Source organism: Megascapheus bottae, chromosome 7, assembly GCF_031878675.1.
Source record: "Megascapheus bottae isolate mThoBot1 chromosome 7, mThoBot2.hap1, whole genome shotgun sequence".
Taxonomy (NCBI): Eukaryota; Metazoa; Chordata; class Mammalia; order Rodentia; family Geomyidae; genus Megascapheus; species Megascapheus bottae.
Window position 1 is genome coordinate 9055318 of NC_143515.1, and position 21213 is coordinate 9076530.

Genomic DNA, 21213 nt, shown 5'->3' on the forward strand with positions numbered 1-21213 from the left:
GCTCCCACCTCCCGACAGGTCCTAATCCAATCTTGTAAGGGCTTATCTTTTACAGGAATTATAGCCTTTTGGCATTCAGGGAGGCTTTGTTCAAAAATAATTTGTTGAATTAAGAGCATGTGATCCTCTGGGTCCCCAAACAATTTCTCTGCAGTTTCTAGGACTCGCCCAACAAAATCTGTAAAGGGCTCGGTAGGTCCTTGAACAACTTTGGTAAGGTTACCACGGCGTTCCCCCCGACTGGCAAGAGATTTCCAAGCCGTGTAAAAAATATTATTAATCTGTTGATAAACCTCATTGGGATATCCAGTCTGGTCTGCTGCATAGGGGCCTTTTCCTAATAACATTTCGGTTGACCAATTGGGGTGGCCTGCCAGTGTATTTTCCCTATGTCGGGTAGCGGCCAAATCTGCTGCGGAAGCACAATAATCAAGGTACTGGCCATGCGTCAGGCAAGAACGTCCAATTTCGTACCAGTCTGTGGGAGTCATGCTGGTAGTCTGCAATCGACGAACCAAAGCAATGGTGTAATTTGCAGAATGACCATAATTTTGTACAGCGGCCATGAGATCCTTTAAAGCTTTATAAGAAACTGGCTCAAAAACTCTCTGTCCCGTAATGGGATTTTCAAAAACAGGAAAAGCAGAGGCCAACCGAGACCAGGTGCGGGCCTTGATAAAGGAACTTCCCTTTGGGACGTAGGGGGGTGGGGCAGAGGGGGCAGGTCGGGCCTGGCCATTGTCTGCACCAAATCCTCCCCTGAGGCTGTATCTGTCAGCCTCATACGCGGCAGCCTGTTCCTCTAGCTCCTCCTCTTCATTTGAATTTAGCTCCTCCGGGAGCCCATCCCCCTCATTTTCTGTGCTTTGATCTGACTCTCCTGCATCCTGATAGAGGGAGCTCCTTGGTCCCTCCTGTTTTTTCTTTTCTCTTCTCTCCTCCTGTTTTTTCTTTTCTCTTCTCTCCTCCTCCTGCACTGTACTTTGTGAGGGCTGCAGTCCCTCAATTCCATTCTTTTGTTTTCTCTTACATTTTACCCCACTCTTGGTGGTCCCTCCTTCCTTGTACGATGACTCCGAGAGACTATTCTGGTGCTTAATTAATACCTTCCTCCCTTCTTTAATAATCTCAGTATTTCTGTCCTCCTCCAAACAAGCGCGCACCATTCTCCATATGGGCAACGTGGCGCGGGAGACCCCTCCCTTTTCTAGAGCTCTATCCAGGTCCTCGCCTAATATATCCCAACAGGCCAGTGAGAGATCTCCAGACTCCGCAAACCATGGGGCGTGTATCTCAATATCTGTTAACACTCTATGTATTGTGCCACGGGAAATTCTCAGCCCACGCTGTTTAAGAAGGGCCTGTAAAGGGGCACAGAAGTCCCTTATACGGCACACACTTCCTGAAGAGTTACCCATACTGATGTTTAAAGACCGAGTTAACACAAACCACAGAGGAAGAACGATAACAAGCACCCAGACAGGAACTTCTCAGAACAACATACCTAGGAGTCCTCTTCACGTGTCAAGTTCTGGATCCTCTTCGGCCCCTCCGCAGGTCCCGGGTTTCGGCACCAGTTGCGGCGCCCGGCACCCCTGACCAGCAGGGAAGAACGGACACCACCCGAGGATCCTTCTCGTATCACGCTTTTAATGAAGAGCCACTTGGTTAAAGGGAGAGCTGAAGCAGAGGGGCCCTGGGCAGGGAAATGCAACTGCTTATATAGGCCCAAGGAACAAGGGGCTCTCTACCATTGGCTGCTCTGTTGCTAAGGCCGTTTTGAGACTCGGGATTGGTCACGCCCTTTTTCGTCATGCGCAGACTGAAGAGCAACTTGATACTTAGTAACGAGTAAAGGCCTCCCACTCACATACCAAATAAGTTACAAGGAGCGAGGCAGGAAACAGGTGCCATCCGGCTCCCCACAACACAACACCACTTCTGGCTTTTTCTGAGTAGTTTAATGGAGATAAGAGTCTCCCAGACTTTTCTGCCCTGGCTGGCTTCAAACCATTATCCTCAGATCTCAGTCTCCTAACTAGCTAGGATTACAGGTATGAGCCACTGGTACCCCCAGCTACATGAGAATTTTAGTTTTCATACAGTGGCTCATTCCCCTGCCTGCTCAGACCAAGAATAGTTTTATAAAATAACTTTCAAATTCTATCAATAAAAATTTCATTATATTTTCTTTCTTTTTAAAAATTTAGGTGTATCCAGTTAAAACGGGCAATAGATGAACATAAAACTACTCTTCAAAAACTGAACAAAGTAAGTTGTACTTGGCCATATTACAACAACAACAAAATTCCTTTTATACCACTGGGTGGGTTTGTTTGTTTGTTTGTTTTTGCCAGTCCTGGGCCTTGAATTCAGGGCCTGAGCACGTCCTTGGGCTTTTTCTTCAAGGCTAGCATTGAGCTTTGAACCTCTGGCTTTTTTCTATGTATATGGTACTGAGGAATCGAACCCCGGTCTCGTGCATGCTAGGCAAGCACTCTACCACTAGGCCAAACTCCCAGCCCCTGTACCAGTATTTTTATCAACTGGGATTGAATTCAAATGAGTTTGCTCCTCGCTTTGCCATTAGAGATAAAGTCAGCACAGAGTTTCCTGGCAGACTTACTTAGCATGTATCCCTGTCTGTAAGTGGCAGAATGTGTGGCTGGCACTTGAGTTCTTGTCCCTAAGTCAATGCTCCGTCCAGATTTGCCCCTTACTGGCCAGGTTGCTGCCATACTCAGAAGGAAAACAAAGCAAACCAGATATACTGAAGGGGCATACATTTACTTCATTTGGTTTGCTTTCCCATTCAAACTACATTTGTTTCCTCTCTCTCTCTCTCTCTCTCTCTCTCTCTCTCTCTCTCTCTCTCTCTCTCTCTCTCTCTCTCTCTCTATTCCTTTCTTTCTTGCCAGTCCTGGGACATGAACTTAGGGCCTTGGCACTGTCCTTGGGTTTTCTCAAGGCTAGCATTCTACCACTTGAGCCTCAGTACCACTTCCAACTTTTTCTATGTATGTGGTACCGAGGAATTGAACTGGCATCTTTGTGCATGCTAGGCAAGTGCTCTACCACTGGGCACTAGGCCAAACACCCAGCCTCAAACTATATTTCTTTCTTTCTTTCTTTCTTTTTCTTTTTGGTGGGTTATGAGGCTTGAACTCGGCCTGGGTGCTGTCCTTGAGCTCTTCAGCTCAAGGCTGCCACCCTACCCCCAGGCCTGGGCATTGTCAATAAGCTCAAAGCTACCACCCTACCCTTGAGCCAAGCCCCACTTCCCATTTTTCTAGAAGTTAATTGGAGATAAGAGTCTCAGGTCCTTTTGTGCCCAGGCTGGCTTTGAACCTTGATCCTCAGATCTTAGCCTCCTGAGTAGCTAGGAATACAGACATGAGCCACTGTGCCTGGCTCAAATTATATTTTCTAGGGTCTAATTTCTTTCCCCAGCACAAGTTTAATCTCATGTGCTAGTTAGTTTGCCTTATAAAACACTTATTGGAGTTTTTACTATTCTTTTAAAAGAAGTATAATTCACCTGGAGTATGGCCTAGTGGTAAAGTGGTTTCTTAGATGCATGAAGCCTTTGGCTTGATTCCTTGGTACCACATACACAGAAAAAGCCCGAAGTGGTGCTGTGGCTCAAGTGGTAGAGCACTGGCCTTGAGAAAACTCGAGGACAGCACTCAGGCCCTGAGTTCAAGTACCAGGCCTGGCATATACATATATATATATGTACATATATATATATAAAATATGTATATCTAATTTTAAAGCCACTAAAATAAATATAATTGAAGAAATATAATTGCAGTTAATTTTTCAGTGAAGCAGACCTGTATTCTCTCATAGGCTGATGAAGTTGCACCTGTTGGAAACTATGAGCAGAGAAAGGAAGAGGAGCAGAATCTTCTGGACAGGCTCACCCTGCAGCTGCAGGAACTTGCTGTGGACATGAATAGAGAGCCTATAAATGAGTATGCTTGCTTGCTCCCTCCCTTTTTTCTTCTCTTTCTCCCTTCATCCCTCCCTCCTTTTTTTCCCTCTGCCTCCTTCCCCTCTCTCTCCTTCCTTTATTTTTAGGGTGTATCTTAAAACTTACATGGCCTCTATTCTGCCCACCTCCTTCAAGCCTGTTCTTTTATTTGTTTTCTCCAAGCTTTGTCCCACCATTTAGTTAATTAACCTTGAACTTCCTTTTTCCTCCATGGACTCCTTTTTTTTGCCTGACACCAAACTTATTCCTAATTCTAAGAGTTTTCTGGTCCCACCTCCCCCATCCCCTCCTGGCCATGCAACCTGGGAACCTGGGTTGAATCTCCCTCATGTGATCCCCTTAGGATCCATGTGTACCATAGATGGTGATACCTGGAGAACTACCTTAGAGAATTATCTCTTTGCTATACTGTCTCAATGTAAGTTCCTTTGGACAGAGAATTATATCTGGTTTACCTTTGCCTCCAGGTTCTCACTTGGCATCCAGCATATAACCTCATTAGCAACATATCTGGCTTGGGAAAGCTTACTGTGGATAGGAATTGTTCTAAACACCTTGCAAATAATAACCATCCTTATGACAACCTGAGGAAGTAGGCTTTGTTATCCTGATATACCAATGAGAAATGGGGAGCTTATGGGAAACCTACCCACGGAAGAATAAGACTTTAATCCCAGTGCAGTGGCCATGCTGTAAGCACTATGTAATGCAACATTTGTCAATGAATGATAAAGGATTTGAATATAGGTCTCCTCGCTTCAATACCAGGGCAGTAATCAGATAACTCAGCTACTTTTTCGCCCTGAGTTCCTCAGCCAGACAGTAGAAACTATTACTTGTACTTCCCCTTTCTTTCCTTAATTGCCAGCTCCAAATATGGAGGGCTCCACCCTTATTATTATTGTTGTTGTTGTTGTTGTTACTTTGGTCAGAGTTGGGCTTGAACTCAGGACCTGAGAGCTATCCCTGAACTTTATCACTTTGAACCACAGAACTACTTCCAGTTTTCTGGTGGTTAATTGGAGATAAAAGTCTCATGGACTTTAGTGCCTGGGCTGGCTTTGAACTGAGATCCTCAGATCTCAGCTACTCTTCTGATTGTGAGCCACCAGCACCACTCTTCTTCATATAGGCACTCTACTTATATTTAGTTTTTGTGTGATTTCATAATCCTGATCATAGAATTGCCTTCTGTAGAATTGATGTGCTTAATGAGAGCAAGGAAGATGAGGACTCTCCTGGAGAAGATGAAGAGAAAAGTGAAGAAAGCAAAGAAAGTAGTGGAGACGAAGAAGATGAAGAGGAGGAGGAAGAGGAGGAGGAAGAAGAAGAAGAAGAAAGGGAACAAGAGTCTCTCAAACAAGCAGCAAGTAAAGAATACATTGCTCTTGGAGACTTTACTGCTCAGCAAGTTGGAGATCTTACATTTAAGGTAGGTTGAATAAGTCTGGAACCTATGTTAGAGCAAATGAGCATACTAACAGAATAAGAAAGCTCTGCCTGTATACCCATATTCCTTGTTGCTGATATTAACCTCTTTAAGACTCTTGTCTGTTTAAATAAGTAACAATCACAATTTAGCAGCAGGAATAATAATGGCATTCTGTTATTAAAGTTAGCTTTTCTAAATTTTTTTTTCATATATTTTTATTGTAATAGAAGGGTTACATTATTTTCACCAGATAGAAGGTACATTACTTCACATAAATTGATACCCTTTCTCATGTCTTGGTCCCCATTTCCCTCCCCCCACCCCCACCCCTCATCTTGGTTTGAAAATAGTGTTGGTATTGGTAATTCCTGGTTATGAGTTAACTTTTGTTATTAATTTATTGACCAACTTAGCCAGTATTGGGGCTTGAAGTCAGGGCCTTTCCCCCTTGCTTAGCTTTTTTACTCAAGGTTGGTTCTCTATCATTTGAGCCTTACCCAACTTCCAGCTTTTTGATGGTTTATTAGTGATAACAGTCTGTTGAACTTTATCTGGGTTGGCTTTGAACCATAATACTCAAATCTCAGCTTCCTGTGTAGCTAGGATTATTGTGAACCACTGGTACCCTGCTAGTAATCTACTTTTGTTTATCATATTTATAAAGCTATTCATCATGTGTGTCAGGTAATATCTATAGTTCCAAGATAAGAGGGATTTATGCCTTACGCTTTTAGGATGCACTTGTTTAGCCAGGGAAAGGCAGCTCATGACTATAACTCTTAACTCTTGGGAAGCAGAAATTGGGAGAATTGTGGTTTGAAGGTAGCCTGGGCAAAATGTTGGACTCCAACCAACAAGCTAGGCATGATGGTATGTGTTTATGTTCCCAGCTAGACTGGGAAACCATAGATAGGAGGATCAAGACCTAAGTCTAGCCCCAGACAAAATGCAAGACCATATCTGAAAAATAACCTAAATCAAAAGGGGCAGAAGGTGGCTCAAGTTGTAGAGTGCCTGCCTGGCAAGTACCAGGCTTCAGTACCGTATTACTACAAAAGAAGCACTTCTTGCTGTGTGCTGGTGGCTCATGCCTGTAATCCTAGCTACTTAGGAAGCTGAGATCTGAGGATCCTGATTCAAAGCCAGCCTGGCCACAAAAGTCCATGGGACTCTATCTCCAGTTAACCACCAGAAAACCAAAAGTGGAGCTGTGGTTTAAGTGGTAGATAGAGCATTAGCTTGAGCTGAATAGCTCAGGGACAGCATCCAGGCCCAGAGTTCAAAGCCCACAACCAAAAGAAAAAATTAGAAAAGAAAGCACTTCTTTCTGTCGATTGTGCAAGGGGCTTATATCCATACTTGCTAAATGACCAGTGGAATTGAAAATATAAAAGTTAAGGCTTTCAAAGGATTGTGTGACTTTTCTGATAGCTAAAGGAACAAGAAATTTTAGTGAGTATATACAATTTTGTTTCTTATGTTTCTCTTTAATAATAAAATGTATGAGAATATTATGTAACTACTTTAATTGATAGAATTTTTTTCAAATTCTCCTGGAAAATGCCATCCTTATTAGATAATATTCTAAGATAGCTTTTCTTTTCAATGTCTGTAGCAGTATTAAGTTTTTGTTCTACAAAGATGGATTGTGTCTTGATACATGGATTAACGTTACACAGAACATACATTAAGGGTGGATATATTTAGTAAATACTATTTTTTTCTTCCACGTAGGGTTTGTTTAACCTTTGTTTAATGCAATAGATTTTCTTCTGGGATTTTATGTGTTACTTTTGAGTGGCATTTTCCAACAGGACATTAAAAATTAAGCAATACTTTAATCATGAATCAAGTTGTTGGAATGAACATGGGGCCTTGAAAATGACTATGAAAAGTGACTCTTGTTTGTACATATTCTTCAAATGTGCTGAGTGAGTAACCAAAAGGAATGATTTGTTTATAATCGCCCAGATCCAGGGGTGGTATGCTAGAGAAGTTTTCGATTGAAATTAAGATAATTAGTGGATTATGAAAAACTGAGAGCTGGGGACATAGCTCTGGGGTAGATCACTTACTAGTATATGTGCAAGGACCTGGAGTCAGTCTCCAGCATCTCCCCACCAGAAAAGAAGCATATATTTTAAAGTGCTAGTCACAAAGAAATGCACATAACTATTTATTGTAAAACTTTTACTTTGTTTGCTTTAAGAAAGGGGAAATTCTTCTTATAATTGAAAAGAAGCCAGATGGTTGGTGGATAGCTAAGAATGCCCAAGGAAATGAAGGTCTCATTCCCAGAACATACCTGGAGGTTAGTGTTTGTTGGTTATATCTTCCTGTCTTTTTCATCTTTAATAGGACTATTAAGCTATAGTCTCTGGTTAATTAATTCGTAAATGAAGTCACCTACTAGATCTTCCTTTTTTTTTCTTTGCGCCAGTCCTAAGGCTTGGACACTGTCCTTGGGCTTTCTCAAGGCTAGTGCTCTACTATTTGAGTCACAGCACCACTTCTGACTTTTTCTTTGTATGTGATACCAAGGAATGGAACCCAGGGCTTCGTGCATGCTAGGCAAGCATACTACTACTAGGCCAACACTCGGAGCCCAAGCTATGGTTTTTCTGCTGGCTCACTGGGTTGCAGAAGAGGAGCAGGAGAGATGGTGATACAACCAGCACCTCTGCTGTGGTCAGTCTACACATTCATCTTTGCCAGCCTGCCAGACTGATAATTCCTGTTAGAGGAATCCCTACCTGTCTGCACATATACACATTTATCTTTTAATTGATCTTACCCATCTATTCTCCCATCTTCTACAGCTGAGCATACCTGTTTCCCCCATATTTGTCAATGCTGATTATGAACAAGTTTTCATTATTGCCAACGTGATCCACAATGTGAACCACATTGTTTGCCTGTGTGTTTACCACACTCCTAATGAGGTAGAGGGCCAATTTGCTGTGCCTTGCAATTTGCCTTTAACAATGTTTTGGTTATTTTTCCAAAGGAATCTAAAACAATCTTTTTCCCACTAATAATTTGTGATATTATAATAACAAAGATGTTATCCCTTAGAAATTTTCGTTAGCTATTTTCTTTGTTGAAATTCTCCTGGGTAAATTTTTACTAGCTATATTGTCAGTGTTTCCATTTGGGGATTTGAGTTTTGATACCATGATTGAAAAAGGGTTTCTTCGTGCCAAGATTATTTTCTTTTACCATTTTTATGTTTTTCTATTTGAGCAAATTCCACTTGGAATTTACCTTAGTTACACTTGTATTTACCTTCACCTTCATCATTTTCTCAAATCTCAGACCTATCACCTACCATGTTGAAAATGTTAGGCTATTTTGTACTAACCTACCCACCTTGCTTCAGCCCTACTGTTTTTATTGGTTGATTTGTATTGTAGTTGAAAAGTACTAAGTTTGTTCATGGTTTTCCAGCCCTGTGATAGAGAAGATCAGGAGTCCAGTGAGGAGCCCAGTGAGGAAGAGAGTGAAAAAGACAGTGAAAAGGATGAAGAACTGGAGGACAAGACAGCAGACAGAGCTGACGTTAAGCAAAGGTACAAAGATGTGAGAGAACGTCAGTGTAGCTTTAGGATACTTTGTTGTTGTTGAACTCATTTTTAAATTTGTTTTGCTGGTTTTTTGTTTGTTTGATGCCAGCCCTGGGGCTTGAACACTGAGCGCTGTCCCTAAGCTTTTTCATTCAAGGCTAGCACGCTACCCTTTTTTTTGTAATTCTTTTTTTTTTTTTTTGAACCAGTTTTGAGGCTTGAACTCAGGGCCTAGACACTGTTCCTGAGCTTCTTTTGTTGAAGGCTAGTGCTCTACCACTTGGGCCACAGCACCCCTTCCGGCTTTTTCTGTGTATGTGGTACTAAGGAATTGAACCCAGGGCTTCATTCATGCTAAGCAAGCACTCTACCACTAAGCCACATTCCCAGCCCTATCACCCCACCTCTTGAACCACAGTTCTACTTCCAACTTTTTAAAAAATGTTTACTTGGAAATAATCTGGTGGACTTTCCAGCCTGGGCGGGCTTTGAATCACAATTCTCAGATCTTAGTATCCTGAGTAGCTACAATTACAGGTGTGAGCCATGGATGCATGGTTGTCTTTGCTGTTTTTAAAACAGGGTCTCATTATGTTAAGGCTGGCTCTAAACAGCTGATTCTTCTCCCTCAGTCTTCCAAGTGCTGGGATTAGACCACCTTATGGACAGGAAAATTTACATTTGCTTGTTTTTACTGTTATAGAAGTACATTATTTATTAAATTATAAGTAATGCCATTTATAATTATAATAACTTATAAATAAAAAGCCTTTTCTGACATGGTATTGGAAATATAAACATAGCTACAGAGACATAAAAACCTATGACTCTATAGATATAATGTTTCATTTTATAAATTAATATGTATCTATGATATACAAACGCTTATCCTAATTTTGATTATGTTCTAAAAACTAAGTGCCAGTGATTGTATATAGCGACTCCCTTCTTTTGAACACTGTTTGTTAAACATGTCATTTGAAATATGATGTAAACAACAATGTTAATAAATTCTTTAATAAAAAATGATAAAAAAGCCTTTTCTGAAATAGAGATAACTTACACCTTGAGAGCTTTTTCTGTTATAATTTTTCTACAGATCACTCCTACTTCAACAATGAGTTTATTTTTAGTGCCTTGAATTCTAGCTTGGGTTCTAGAGGACTTATGGGTGATTGTGTACTTTGACCTTTAATGAATGACCACAGGTACCCCATTGAGTGGATAGCATAACCAGTCCCTGAACTCATGGTATCATTTTCTCTCCCTAGAACTGATTCCCACTGGAATGCTGTTCAGAAAGCTGTCTCTGAGGTCAGTATCACCAGTCTTATTAATGGTGTCTCCCATGCATTGTTACCTGCTTGTTCTTGTTGAATTCAAATTCAAAGCAGGATGGAGACTAGAAGACAGAATAGATGGTGAAATGGCTGCAGGGTGTGGGCTGTGCCAGTGCAGAGCCTGAGTCACGTGCTTCCAGCCACACTGCTCTAGCACCACTTCTCATTGCGCTTTAGTACACAGAGTGCTAAGCTTGTTCATCATATGATGCTGAATATCAGTTACTATCGGAAAAATTCAGGAAAGTCAGAAATATCTCAAAGTCTATCATTTAAAAAATGACAAAATAATGAGAATATTCCCTGTACCCTTGTAATAATCACCAGAACAGTTTAATAAGTAGTCCTCCTGACTTCTTCCTCTACTGACTTGTGAGGATGTGCCTGTTCACAGAAAAAGAATACCTCCCAGTTCGTTCTTCAGCACTGTTAACTGTGGGCTTATGAACTCTTGTGTCAGGTGGTAGTGCTCTGGGCACATAGAGGTACAGGAGGTACAGAAAGCAGCGGCCCTAAGACTCAGCTTTGCAGCCCAGGTCTTTGGAACAGGCTCTCCTGAAGGATACCATCCATTTAGAAATGGGGGTGATACTGAACTATTTTCCCAGGGAAGACGAGGAACCATGAATGAAAACAAGCAAATTAATTTCATTTTAACTCTTTTCTGCAGATAAACACAGTCGATGTATTAACCACAATGGGGGCAATTCCCACAGGATTCAGGCCTTCTACCCTTTCCAGACTGCTGGAGGAAGGTAACACACACAGTCATAGCTGAGAAATGAAGGTTGAAGTCTAGCATTTTTGTTATAGTCAAAACAAGATGAAGACAAGACCGAACTCACCACCTTGTCTTGGTCATCATTTTTTGATGCTCATTTTTGTGTGTGTGTGTGTGTGTGTGTGTGTGTGTGTGTGTGTGTGTGTGTGTGTGTGTTTTTAATGAAACCCCAGGGTTTAAACTTCATGCTTGCTAGATAGGCATTCTACTATTTAAGCTACTACCATAGCCCACCCCCCTTTTGCCAGTCCTGTGCTTGAACTCAGGGCCTGAGCCCTGTCCTTGGGCTTTCTCAAGGGTAGAGCTCTATCACTAGAGCCACAGCACCACTCATGGCTTTTTCTATGTATGTAGTACCAAGGAATGGAACCTGGGTCTTCATGCATGCTAGGCAAGCACTCTACCTCTAGGCCAAACTCCTGGTCCCTCCCAGAGCCCTTTTTACTGCAGTTATTTTTCAGTCAGTGTCTCACTTTTTACCCCAACAATCTTGGACCATGGTCTTTCACCATATGCCTTTGTGTAGTTGGGGCTTTATAGATGGGAATCATCTCTAATACCCCACTTACTTATTGAGATGGAGCTTTTGTTATCTTTTTGCCTAGGCTGTACTTCCTTAGTAGCTGCGATTAGAATTAGCTACCACACTAGGCCCAACAGTGATTTTTCTTCATCCTCTCTATGGCTGAGACCAAAGATCCCGGAACCTATCAGTCTGTTTACTTGTGCTCAGGTTTCTAGCTCCTTTTAAACTTCTTTCAAAAATGAGACTCCTTTCATTATAAGCCTTTTGTTGTATCTTTAGCCTCCCTTCATTAGTTTCTCCTACTGCTTCATTCCCACATCCGTGCCACCACAATACCAAATACCACAGTCTTTAAGAACCAGGCCAACCTGGGCACTCAGGGTGCACATCTATAATCCTAACTACTCAGGAGGATGCGATCTGAGGATCATGGTTGAAAGCTGTATCGAGCAGACAAATCCAAGTGGTGCTTTTTTCCAATTGACCATCAGAAAACCAGAAGTAGCAGTGTGCCTCAACCTGTAGACTACTAGCTGTGAGTGAAACAGCCGAGTGAAAGCTAAATTATGCTGGGTTCAAGCTCAAGTTTCTGAACCAGCACAAAAAAGAAAAACGGGAAGGAGGGAGGGATGGACTGGAGGGACAGAGGGATGGAAGGAGGGAGAGAAAAGAACCATCAGTGAACCCCATCCCATTCTAGCCAAAACTCCTTTATCTGCCCTTCTTTATAGCAAGACTTTCTACTTAGTGTTTCTAGTTCCTGTTTGTACTAGAATTTGACAACTTTTGTCTACAAGCCCATTTTTTTTTTTGCCAGTCCTGGGTCTTGAACTCAGGGTCTGAGCACTATCCTGGGGCTTTTCTCAAGACTAGCACTCTACTATTTGAGGTATAGTGCCACTTCCGGATTTTTCTGTGTATGTGGTGCCAAAGAATCAAACCCAGGTCTTCATGCATGTAGGCAAACACTCTACCACCAGGCCAAACTCCTAGCCCCTATAAGCCCATTTTAAAAAGGAATTGAAGCTTGTTTGGGTGCCTTCTGTTCACCCGACCAGTTCAGTGATCCATAGTAAGGATATTGAAGGTTGCCTCTTCTGGAAGATTTTTCCCTGAAATGCCCAGATCCTTCCCATCCTTCTCTTAGGAGTTCACTTTCCCAGAGATACCTATCTTGGGAACTGTAGTTCCCTTCTACTCCCATTCACTTGAGCATCCTTAGTAGCTTTTACTTGTTTTCTTATTTCCTTCAATCCATTGGAAGTTAATGAGGGCAGAAACATCACTCGCCAAATCACTGTTGTATTTCTAGCTCCTTGCCTAGCACTTGACAGAGCCAGGGACAAATTCATTCTTTTGAATTAAAAAGTAAGTTTATAAGAAGTATTCTTTGGGGGCCGGGAGTTTGGCCTAGTGGTTAAAGTGCTTGCCTAGCATGCACGAAGACCCAGGGTCGATTCCTTGGTACCACATACATAGACAAAAGCTGGAAATGGTGCTGAGGCTCAAGTGGTAGAGTGCTAGCCTTGAGAAAGTCCAAGGACAGGGCTCAGACCCTGAGCTCAAGCCCAGGACTGGCAAAAAAAAAAAAAAAAGAAGTATTCTTTGTAAATAAACTATGGGAGAATAATATAAAATACTTTCATGTTAAACAAAGCTATCAATTTTTTTGTTTTTGTTTTTGTTTTTGTTTTGCCAGTCCTGGGCTTGAGCTCAGGGCCTGAGCACTGTCCTTAGATTTTTCTCAAGGCTAGAGCTCTACCACTTGAGCCTCAGTACCACTTCCGGCTTTTTCTAAGTATGTGGTACCAAGGAATCGAACCCGGGTCTTCGTGTATGCTAGGCAAGCACTTTACCACTAGGGCCCAAGTTTTTTTTTTATTATTATTATTTTCTATAATCTCTACAAAGTACTTACAGTTTTCTGCATTTTTACAAAGTATTGGAATGCATAATTATTATGAGGCATATAATTGGCCTAAAAGTCTTCAAGGTTTTTTAATAGTTGCCCTAAGATGGTCTTTTACCAATTTGTAGCTTTATATTTTGTATTTTAAAAAATACTTACATCTATATGAAAAAGCCAGGCTCTTTTAGAAATTGAGTTGGCAGTGAACAGTGTGGCATTGTGGGAATGTTTGCTTCCTGAGTTTGTTGAATAAGACCTGGGGGCACCAGGGCTGAATTTCTTTCCTCTTTTGTTGGGGAACATTTTTTTTTTTACAGGAAATCAGTTTCAAGCAAGTTACTTCTTACAACCAGAGCTCACTGCATCCCAGCTGGCCTTCAGAGATCTACTGTGGGATGCTGAAGCAGGCACTGTAAGTGCATAGGCCTCACTGAGATGCTGAGGAGATGACCACTTCTCCAAGCCTTGTCCTGGTACAAGCACAGAATCAAGTGTAAATTGATAAATGAATTTTAGAAGCAAAAAGTGATTTGATCCTATATTGTAATTTTGAAACTGGTATTTTCATAGCAAGGGTAAAACTTGGACTGGCACCTTGACTTCATCTTGTTTCTCTTCTCTGTTGCTCTTGTTTCCCATTATTATAAAAGAAATAATAGGTTTCTTTTGTAATCATTCTTCCCTCAATTTCTTCATTTATGAAAAGGGCTTGATGGTATTGTTGACACCAATTTGCGAAAAGTCCATTATATGTGTAAAGGCATGGAACAATGCCTGCCACATGGTAAGAACTTAGTAAATGTGAATCAGTGCCATGATTTGGATAAATGTTCCCCAGAGGCCTATGGCAGGCTGGTTTCCAGGGCCTAATAGGAAGAAGAGAATGAGTGTCCAGTCGCTTCCTGTCTTCCTTAGGCCCCCCCAGCTGTCATAGTGAGCATGTCACTCCCCCCTATGCTCTCTGGTGATGCTGTCCTCAGCACAGGCCCTGCGGCACTGGGCCAGCTGGGCGTGGATTGAACCTTTCAGTGAGATGAGCTCAGATGCTTCTTGTAGCAGTGGAGAGCTGACTAATACAGCCAGTGTCATCTTCATCTTCATTGTCAGTAGTAGCAGTAAATTGCCATTTTTATTAAGTAGGAATGGGTAAGTTGGCAGAACTTTGTGATTAGCATTTGAAAGTAGCACTCAAAATGAAGTATTCTTTCTGTGCCAGTATTTGAAGTAGAAAACATTCTTCATGGCTGGAGGTATGGCTAAGCTGTAGACTGCCCAGGAAATGTGAGGTCCTGAGTTCAAGCCCAGCACTGTCAAAAAAAAAAAAAAGAACCAAAAAAACAAAAAAAGAAAACTTCATATTTTCCTCTACTTTGATGTGTTTGCAGCAGATATAGACTGCATTAGAGCATATAGCTGCTGCTGCTGCTGCTGCTGCTGCTTTTCTTCCTCCTCCTCCTCCTTTTCCTCCTCTTCTTCCTTCTCCTCCTCCTCTTCTTCTTCCTTCTTTTTTGCCAATCTTGGGACTTAAACTCAAGGCCTGAGTGGCTGTCCCTAAGCTTCTTTTGCTCAAGGCTAACACTCTACCACTTGAGCCATAGCGCCTCTTCTGTCGTTTTCTGTTTATGTGATACTGAGGGAATGGAACCCAGAGCTTCATGCATGCTAGGTAAGCATTCCACCACTAAGCCACATTCCCAGCCCTTGCCTTTCTTCTTTACCTTCTCTCTCTCTCTTCCTTTAGGCAAGAGCACAGGATTGTGCGGTCAGGGTTTGTGGCAAGAACGATGTGAAAGCTTAGCATCCTTCCCATCAGACCAGTTCTTGCCTGAAGCATTCTGAATATTAAGTGTCTCATGTTGCAAGTCATTATATTTGGGTAATATACTATAATTGAGTAAATATCATTTAATTGTATGAGCTTCTTGTACCTAGAGAGCTAAATATTTAGCTTTCAGTTTTTAAGTTAAAGACATAGTAAGCTGTCTTTAGTACCTTCTTTTTGTAGCAGCATAATTTTTTTAAGGGAAACAGCTCATGATCATAAAACAAAATATAAAGTTGTCCAACTAAAGTTGGAAGGGGAATTGGTTTTGCTTATTGGTTGTTCTCTCTCTCTCTCTCTCTCTCTCTCTCTCTCTCTCTCTCTCTGTGTGTGTGTGTGTGTGTGTGTGTGTGTGTGTGTGTGTGTGTGTGTGTGTGTATGCTAGTACTGGGATTTGAACATTTAGCTTTTTATTCATGACTATTATTCTGCCACTTGAGCCACACTTCTATCTAGTCCTGGGTCTTATCAATAAATAAACACCATGCCAATTTAATTGCAAGCTGTAAATACAGATCTGTCTCACAGATCTCATCAAGCAGTCAGTGTATTCTTTCTGTGAAACGTCTACATAAAGAACCAAGGAAGAATGGTGATAATTTCTTAGAATCCACACAAGTGGAGGATTATATGCATGATGTCAGTGCTTTATATCTTGTTGTTTTACTTATTTATTTATTTATTTTTGGCCAGTCCTGGACTCGAACTCAGGGCCTGGGCACTGTCCTTTGTCTCTTTTGCTCAAGGCTAGTGCTCTGTCACTTGAGCCACATCTCTACTTACAGATTTCTTTAAAGTCTTTTTATAACTGTTTTTTCTTGCAGATCAGGTCAAGGCCCAGTCGTGTTTCACTGATTGTGACCCTATGGAGCTGTAAAATGATTCCCCTTCCTGGAACAAGCATTCAGGTTCTCAGCAGGCATGTCCGCCTCTGTCTGTTCGATGGTAGTAAGGTGAGCATCCTCCTGCCAGATTATAAAACACATCCATTGGCTGGGAGTGCAGCCTGGTGGTACTTGCCTAGCACATACAGAGCCCTGAGTTCGATTCCTTGATACCACATAAACAGAAAAATCCAGAAATGATGTTGTGGCTCAAGTGGTAGAGTGCTAGCCTTGAGGAAACACCAAGGACAATACCCAGGTCCTGAGTTTAAGCACCAGGACTGGCCAAAAAATAAATAAATAAATAAAACCATACACCTCCATTAATGCTAGATATTCAGTATGTTCTGCGTTAAGCAGAAACTACTAATATCCTAGATATGTGGTGTCTGTTATTGACATTAATATGTTTTGGGGGTTTTTTTTGTTGTTGTTTTTCTGATTGTGGGGTTTGAACTCTGGATTTAGGCCCTGTCCCTGAGCTCTTTAGCTCAAGGCTAGTGCTCTATACTTTGAGCCACAAGCACCTCTTTGGTTTTTCTGGTTAATTGGCGGTAAAAGTCTCTGGGACTTTCATGCCTGGACTGGCTTTGGACCTCAAGCCTTAGATCTCAACCTCCTGAGTAGTTGGGATTATAGGCATGAGCCATCAGCATCCTGTGACCTTAATATGTTTTAGTATCTTTTCTATTTTCCTCATTTGACCTATCTTTTCTACCATATATAAGGTAGGCTTCTTGTACAGAGCATATAGCTAGGTCTTACTGTGGTTTTCATTTGTATTTCCCTGACAATTTAGTACAATCTCTTTCTATACGCATACACACACATACATATGAATGTGTTTACACTTGCAAGTATCTAATAGTGCACCTACACTAGTTCTGATAATACAGATGAGGCCCCTGGTTTGTTCAGTTCTGAGGATGTGATGTTCATACATCACAAGTAACCCATTGGATCTTTTTTTTTCTGTTCTGAGTATTTCTATTTTAAATTTGCCAGTACATTTTTCTTCTTTTTCTTTTTTATTGTATTTTATTGTCAGGGTAATGTATAGAGGGGTTACAGTTACAGTTGTCAGGTAGTAGGTACATTACTTCTTGAACATTGATACCCCTTCTCATGTTTTTGTCCCCATTTCCCTCCCCCATCCCAAACTCATTGGATCTTTAGATTTTTTTTCCCACTTACCGAAAGTACTCAGTTCTCACATAGAAATTTATAGCTGCAATTGCATATACTACAAAGAATGATTTAAAATCAGTGACTAAGCTACCAATTAAAGAATCATGAAATAGAAGAGTACACTGAACTTGAAAAAAGTAGAAAGGAGGAAGTAATAAAGGCAAGAGTAGAAATTAGTTTAATAGAAAACAAATGAACAAGCTGGGTGCAGTGACTCACTCTTTTAATCCTAGCTACAGGAGGCTGAGATCCGAGAATTACAGTTCAAAGCCAGCCTGGGCACTAAAGTCCGTGAGACTTATCTTCAGTTAACCATTAAAAAACTGGAAGTGGCACTGTGGCTCAAGGGGTAGGGCGGTAACCTTGAACTAAAGAGCTCAAGGACAGTGCGCAGGCCTCACTATCTACACAAAACAAGAAGAAAAGAAGAGAAAACAAATGAACAAAATAGGAAAGGCTGGGGCAGGGAGTGTAGCCTAGTGGTAGAGTGCTTACCTAGCATGCACAAAGCCCTGGATTCGATTACTTGGTACCGTATATACAGAAAAAGCCAGAAATGCTACTGTGGCTCAAGTGGTAGAGCACTAGTCTTGAGAAAACCCAAGGACAGTGCCTAGGCCCTGAGTTCAAGCTCCAGGACTGACACACACAAAAAAGGAAAAAAAAAAGAGAGAGAAAAGGCCAGAAAGGCAAAAGTTGATTCTTTAAAGAAATTAATGACATTGAAATATGACTAATGAAACAGGTCAAGAAATTTTTTGGAGACAGAAAACAAATTACTCATATCTGACATAGAAACAGAGACATTACCATGGATCCTAAAGACAGTGAAAGGATGACACGGAAATATTATAACCACCTTTATACCAGTAAGTTTGAAAGCGTTGATAGATTATTTCCTGAAAAACCATAGTTGACTGAAACAGACATAGGAAGAAATGAATGCTCTGTTAAAGAAAGAGAACTTGGGGCCGAGAGTTTGGCCTAGTGGTAGAGTGCTTGTCTAGCATGCATGAAGACCTGGATTCAATTCCTCAGTACCACATACACAGAAAAAGCTAGAAGTGGTGTTGTGGCTCAAGTGGTAGAGCAATAGCCTTGAGAAAGCTCAAGGACAGAGTTTGGGCCCTGAGTTCAAGCCCCAGTACTGGCAAAAAAAAAAAAAGAAATGAAATGAAAACTTGCTGAGTAGCAGTGATTCACATCTGTAATCCTAGCTACTCAAGAGACTGAGAGCTAATAAGGATCATGGCTCAAAACCAGTCGGGGCAGAAAAATTGTCAAGTCTCTTATCTCCAGTTAAACAAGATCATACTTTAGGCATGGCTCAAGTGAGCACTTACCATGAGGGAAAAAGCTGACCAAGAGCTCATCTTTCAAGAACACAAATATACACACACACCTGTGCAACCAACATTTAATGTTTGAAAAATCAACAGTGGTAATTTGCCAGGTTAGTGGGACAAAGAAAGGAAATCATGTGAACATTTCCATACATATAGAAAAAAAGCTTTGGATAAATTTCCCATTGGGGGAGAGGGCCTATGGTATAGGTATCATCTCCGAGAGAACTTTACCTTACTCACTTTCCTTACCTGTCAGTTTGAAGAGTCAATACAGCCCTTAGAACCACATGTGGAATGTACTAACTGCTTCATAAGTATAACTAGAAAAGAAGTGATAGTTACAACTTCGTTGGATATGGGAGCTATGGAGAGAAGTGTAAGAGGTAAGAATCATCATAATCGGGCTATAGATTGGTTATGGGGAGAGAGCAGTGTTGAGCATGATATGAAGACTCAGACGTCCATGTCTGCAGGATGGTGGCAGTGTTCAATGGGCAAAGGAGCAGTGGGACATTGGAAAGGGAACAGGCTTGGGGTTGACATGGGATTGTTTTTGCTCATACAGAGTGTACTTACAATTCCCAAAATAAGAAAAAATCTTCCAACTGCATGCCTGCTTGCCTGCCTTCCATCTGAACTTGACCTTTTAATAATAATGCTCATTTCTACACTCTGCACAAAACCTGCCATAAATGAGCCAGTAGGTGTCATCAGTGACCAAGAAGAGATGTTTTTTTTTTTCTTTTTTGAGCCCAAGTTATTCTCAAACCTGTGATCCTCCTGCCTCAGCCTTCTTAGGGCTAGGATTATAGGCACATACCACCACACCCAGCTTAGAGTTTGATTTTTAATAGCATTTAAAATAGTAGAACTTACTTTTATGTCAAAACTATCGACGCTAGTTTATGAAACTAATTTATGTCAGATTTGCAACATGAGATGTTATATAGCATACTTAAAATGTTTGGTATGTAAGAATGTCTGTTTCTCCTTCGTTCTAGAAGAACCTTTTCATTACATATAGAAGCAAACCTGTTTCTTTTAGCTCTTGAAAGGTATGATGTCATTTCTTTCTTGCCTCTGTGGTTTTTGATGAGAAATTCATTGTCATTCAAGCTGTTTTCCCCAAAAGTATGTGTCTCTGTGTGTGATTTTTCTCTCAATGCTTTCAACCTGTGTTCTTTCTTTCCATTTTCAGAAGTTTATGTTATACCTGGAGTGAGTTTCTTGGGTTTGCTTCATTGAGATTTGGCCAATATTTTAACTGCATGTGAAATTGTTCATTATTTTCTGGAGTATCCTCTTAACTTCAAACTCCTTTGTCTTCTGGGATTCTGATGACACACGTGTAAGAACAGCTACCTGAAGCTCTGTTCTTTGCTTGCTTTCTTCTATCCATTTTACATTAGTTACTCAAGTAGCACAATTTCTTCTTTCCCATCTTGAAGTTCACTGATTACTTTCTCTGTTCTTACCATTCATTGCTGTGTTTATGCTGTTCGGTTTTGTTTTATTAGTCCGGTTGTTGTATTTTTCTGTTCTGGAATTTCTGCTTGGTTATTCTTCATTTTTATTTTTTTTCTTGTGATATTCTTATTGATTTCTTAAGACTTTATATTTTTTTTTGCCAGTTCTGGACCTTGAACTCAGGGCCTAGGCACTGTTCTTGGGCTTTCTCAAAACTAGATCTCTACCACTTGAGCCATAGCACCATTTCTGGCTTTTTTCTATGTATGTGGTACTGAGGAATCGAACCCAGGTCTTCGTGCATGCTAGGCAAGCACTACTACCACTAGGCTAAACTCCTGGCCCACTTCGTATTATTTCTATATATAAATTTGCTTCGGGCATGGCAAAGTTATTTGAAGCCCTTTTTTTTTTTGAAGTCCCCTTTATTTTAAATAGGAAACATTCTCATTCCCTTACTTTTTTTTTTAGTTGTATTTTATTGGAGTGGTTATACAGTTATATTCATCAGGTAGTGAGTACATTATTTCTTGAACATTGGTACCCCTTCTCATGTTTTTCTCCCAGTTTCTCTTCCCCTCCCCCCGCCTCCTCCCAATCCAATCATCTTGAAGCCTTTTTTTTTTTTTTTTTTTTTTTTTTTTTTTTTGCCAGTCCTGGGCTTGAGCTCAGGGCCTGAGCACTGTTCTTGGACTTTCTCAAGGCTAGAGCTCTACCACTTGAGCCTCAGCACCACTTCTGGCTTTTTTCTATGTATGTGGTACCAAGGAATCGAACCCGGGTCTTCATGCATGCTAGGCAAGCACTTTAACCACTAGGCCAAACTCCCGGCCCTTGAAGCCCTTTTTAAATGGGCTGTTTTAAAATCATTGCAGGTAATCCCTCCATCTGTTATTGTCTTACTGTTGGTGTCTATTCAATGTCTTTCTGGTTCAGTTTGGGGGTTCTTAGTTCTTGG

At 41.1% G+C, this 21213-nt stretch overlaps 1 protein-coding gene across 1 annotated transcript in view; it reads left to right on the forward strand.

The window, feature by feature from the left end:
* Nphp1 (nephrocystin 1) overlaps positions 1–21213 on the forward strand; it is a 57972-nt gene that overhangs the window by 11473 nt on the left and 25286 nt on the right. The window contains exons 3-11 of the mRNA XM_090336390.1: positions 2211–2271; positions 3853–3977; positions 5195–5429; positions 7639–7740; positions 8877–8998; positions 10264–10306; positions 11003–11087; positions 13866–13960; positions 16195–16323. Of these exons, the coding sequence (XP_090192516.1) occupies positions 2211–2271; positions 3853–3977; positions 5195–5429; positions 7639–7740; positions 8877–8998; positions 10264–10306; positions 11003–11087; positions 13866–13960; positions 16195–16323 (997 nt within the window). The remainder of the gene's footprint in view (positions 1–2210; positions 2272–3852; positions 3978–5194; positions 5430–7638; positions 7741–8876; positions 8999–10263; positions 10307–11002; positions 11088–13865; positions 13961–16194; positions 16324–21213) is intronic.